Here is a 3,926-nt window from a genome sequence, read left to right as displayed (position 1 = left end):
ACCAATCGAAATTGGAAAAGATGGTGTCGATCGACAAACCCATGATGTCGATCGACACTCAGACCAAAAATGCAAATTCTGGTTCGCGGATGTTACACCATTCAAGATTTTTAAAAATTGGATTCCTTAAAAAATAGGAAAACTAGTTTTTTAATGGGTTTTTCCAAATTTAAAAGAGAAACTAAAACCATAATTTGAGATTTTTGTGAAAAACTTTTATTTTCAACGTAATGTTTTTATTTTTGACTTTTTGATTTATTAATTTTTAACTATACAGCAAAAACCAAAAACCAAAAAATCTAAAAGCAAAAATCTAACAACTAAAAAAACCAATGAAAAATCTATTGCCATTCATAGCCTTAAGCAAATCAAAATATAAACTATTTTCAGCAATCTATAGCGGCGAAGTAAAATTTTGTAGTAGTTCGAAATAATATTTATGCCTAGCTGAATCAGACCATGACATAAACTCACAAAAATCGATAATTTTATGAGTTTGGTCGCATGCAGTACAAAAGCAATGAGTTTGACGTCTTGTTTTTTTTTTTTTTTGTGTGTGTGTGTGGTAAACTATCGTTTTATAGCGGCCCCCAAAACGTTTATCGATCTGCAGATTAGGGCAATCTGACTTGGGATTAGGGCAATCTGATTAGGGCAATCTGACTTGGGTTTAGCTGAATCAGACCATGACATAAACTCACAAAAATCGATAATTTTATGAGTTTGGTCGCATGCAGTACAAAAGCAATGAGTTTGACGTCTTGTTTTTTTTTTTTTTTGGGTGTGTGTGTGTGGTAAACTATCGTTTTATAGCGGCCCCCAAACCGTTTATCGATCTGCAGATTAGGGCAATCTGACTTGGGTTTAGTCGTTTCGATACGACGACCTATAATTATCTCGAATTCATAGATGTCATTATAATGTCATCACGTGTTACATTTTGATCGAGCACCAATAAATCACCCCTAAAAATATAATCTAATATGTTTATTAAATTATTATTTTAAAATATTTTCAACCGTAATACAAATTTCATTAGTCGTTTGATCTACGGTTGTTTTTACAGTTTTCCTCTAGTTATGTAAGTTCCGACGAGACAACAAGGACCCTAATGCCAAGTAACTATCAGTTCACCAATCACTCTCACTTTTGAAAGTATTTTGTATCTTTCCTTTCCATTAGACTTTGTCGTTATGATATTTCCTTACAACACAGAATACTAATTTCAAAACCATTAATTATGTGTGCAAATGGTTTATGCAATTAGAAGAATAAATGTATTGATGACACATGTGTTGATTAGTCGTAGTTCCTTAAGAATAGTAGTTCAATAAAAACTAAGAGAAGTAGTATTATTGTCACTAATTAATGTAATTAACAAAATTTTCAATTTTATATTAGTACACCAGAAAAAAATGCAACAGAAACCAGCTGAGCAAGCAAAACTTCTACTTACACAAGCTTCAAGCTGGCTCCCACCGCTTCGAACCAAAAAATAATTCACAAAAAAATATCTTCTCAATAAATAAATTAAAAACTAAAATCTGCCTCTGCACAATAAACCAAACCCTAACCGGTTTCGGTTTACTTCATACTAAGCCTGGTTTAACATATCAGCTGAATTCACAAACGTGCCGTGGAAACCATACGGTACTCTTGACGGCAATTTAACGGTTGCTTCTAGCTCCATCGTAACGGCGTTAACAATTTGAAGCTCCGATACCCAACTCTCCTCGTCGTGAACAAATGACATAATATAACCGTCATCTTCTCCGTCTGATTCTAACCCTCTAGGTAAGAAAAAAGGTTCACCACCGAATTTTTTACCGCCGTAGAAGTGGTTTTTAACTTCTCCGGTAGAAAGATCAACTTTAGCGAAACCCGACACCCTAGGCCACGGTTCAGCTATCGCTAGGTAGGCATACCGGGTTTTCCTTCCGAGAAGATTCCGGTTTACCATACCAGCTTCTAAATTCATCTGATCCGAACCGGGAATTATAGTTATTCGCGTTGATTTCCCGGTTTTGAGATTTAACCGGATCTCAGACAAAACACTATCGAGCTGCTCATCGCACTCGTTAAAGATCGAATCCGCCGGAGTCATACAAGATCCTATCACCACAACCTCGTCTGTCTCCGGTGACTCCCAAGCGTTCCAAAGATGGAAACAAAAAGTCTCCGGCGACTCAACCCATACCATCTCCGACGCGTCTTTAGCGTTTCTCGGCAAAATCCCAAACCGGGAAATTTTCTCTCCGTCGTACTTAACCGGAGATTTCCCGAGAAACATATCGGAGAGTTGAAACACAACTTGTTGGTCAGGGATCACTACGAAATTCTCGGTGATCGCAAAATCATGCATCATCGTCGGACTCGCGAGTGGGATCTCAACGTCCGGCGATTTCTCACCGTCCGGCGAGAATCTGAAGTATTTCAAATACGGTTTCTTAACGACGTCGTAGCTCAACGCGAACAGCTCCTTCGTCTCCGGATCGATCTTAGGGTGAGCGATCATGGCGGAGTTTAACTGACCGTCGAAATCGAACCTTCCGACCGTTTCTAAATCGCCATTGTCGGTTATACGAACCTGGTAAGGCAGATCATCTTCGGACATAGCTAATAACCGGTCGTGGAAGTAAACCAAACCGGCGTTAGCAACTCCGGTTCCGTTTTTGTGATTTAATAAACCGAATAAACCACGTGCGTAAAAGAGCATCAGCCGCGCGATACCGGAGTGACCGTGAAGCTCACCTATGGCTTTAGGAAAAATCGGCGAACCGATTTGTTTCTCCTGAACCAATCTCTCGGTTTCCGTAAACCGGCACGAGTAACTCGCCTCTCCGTTAATGATTTTAACGGCGTGAACCATACCGTCACCGTCGAATAGGTGATGACCAGAAACTGGTTCGAAGAGTGGATTAGCGCCGTTACGGAGATAAACGCCGTCAATGCAGTCAGGGATTTTTCCGTCAACGGAGAGAGATGATTTAACGGGTTGTTCCGGCACCGGAGCGTAGTTACCGGAGATCTGATGGCGAGGATCAATGGTTTTAGGGAGAGGTTTAGAACGTTCGCGTTTCAGCAATGCGGTTTCGGCGAAGTCGAGAGCGGCGGAGGCGGCTCGTTGGAGAGGGTTCCAACGTGAAGTGTCCTTCTCGGGAATTACGGGGTTCGGAGAAGGGTAGTTCGGGAAATTTACTAGAGTTGTAGTACTGTCTGAGATTGATGAGTTTGTTGACGAGAGTTTACTACGGCGCCCATGTTTAGTGTCGGTGAAACTAACGGAGGAGGACGGAGAAGGAGCGTCGAGATCGGACGGTGCAAAGGAGAGATTGAGTTTGGTTGGGTTTGGTGTTAATACGTAAGAACAAGCCATGAGAGCTTAAAGAGTTATAAAAATAAACAAGATTGAGAGAGGTTTTGAGAATTTGAGAGAGAGAGAGAGTTTGAGTTTATATAGACTTTGCTTTGAGGTTGGGACTCAGAAATATTTGTATTTTAATACTTTGTTTCTTTTTTACTTACATAATAATAAACAAAGGAAAGTAATCATGATTAATAATAAATATTTTTATTCCTCGAAGCCAATGCCGAAAGTACTAAACTATTTTTAGTTTAATTTAAAGTCGAGGAAATTAGTCTACAAAGTAATACGTAACAAATTAGTAAATTATCAGTAAGAACCACATAAAACTATCGGGGAAATGATTCTCAACTTATCACTTTGACCATGCACGTGAGGTTACGTCATTATTGAAGATGTCCGTTTCTTTTACATAAAGCTATTAAATATTTTTTCTTTACTTATTTCACTTGAAAATATTGTAATATCTTTTTCGTTTGTAACAAACAGATTAAAAAGTACATGTAACATATGAAAACATACAGTAAATCGACACGCAACAGACGATATGTTGATTCCTTGA

The 3,926-nt window shown here is 38.9% G+C and overlaps 1 protein-coding gene across 1 annotated transcript; it reads right to left on the bottom strand.

Moving 5' to 3' along the window:
• On the bottom strand, nt 1,375-3,405 carry LOC104777036 (probable 9-cis-epoxycarotenoid dioxygenase NCED5, chloroplastic). The gene has a single exon (XM_010501223.2). The coding sequence runs from the start codon at nt 3,374-3,376 to the stop codon at nt 1,595-1,597; it is 1,782 nt and encodes a 593-aa protein (XP_010499525.1). The 5' UTR covers nt 3,377-3,405; the 3' UTR covers nt 1,375-1,594.

This window comes from Camelina sativa, chromosome 3 (genome assembly GCF_000633955.1).
Source record: "Camelina sativa cultivar DH55 chromosome 3, Cs, whole genome shotgun sequence".
In the NCBI taxonomy this organism is placed as follows: domain Eukaryota; kingdom Viridiplantae; phylum Streptophyta; class Magnoliopsida; order Brassicales; family Brassicaceae; genus Camelina; species Camelina sativa.
Note: the sequence above shows the minus strand (reverse complement) of the source record. Positions and strands in the feature narration are given on the sequence as shown.

Coding starts and splice junctions, on each gene's coding strand:
- LOC104777036 (XM_010501223.2), bottom strand. CDS start 3,376: ATGGCTTGTTCTTACGTATTAACACCAAACCCAACCAAACTCAATCTC.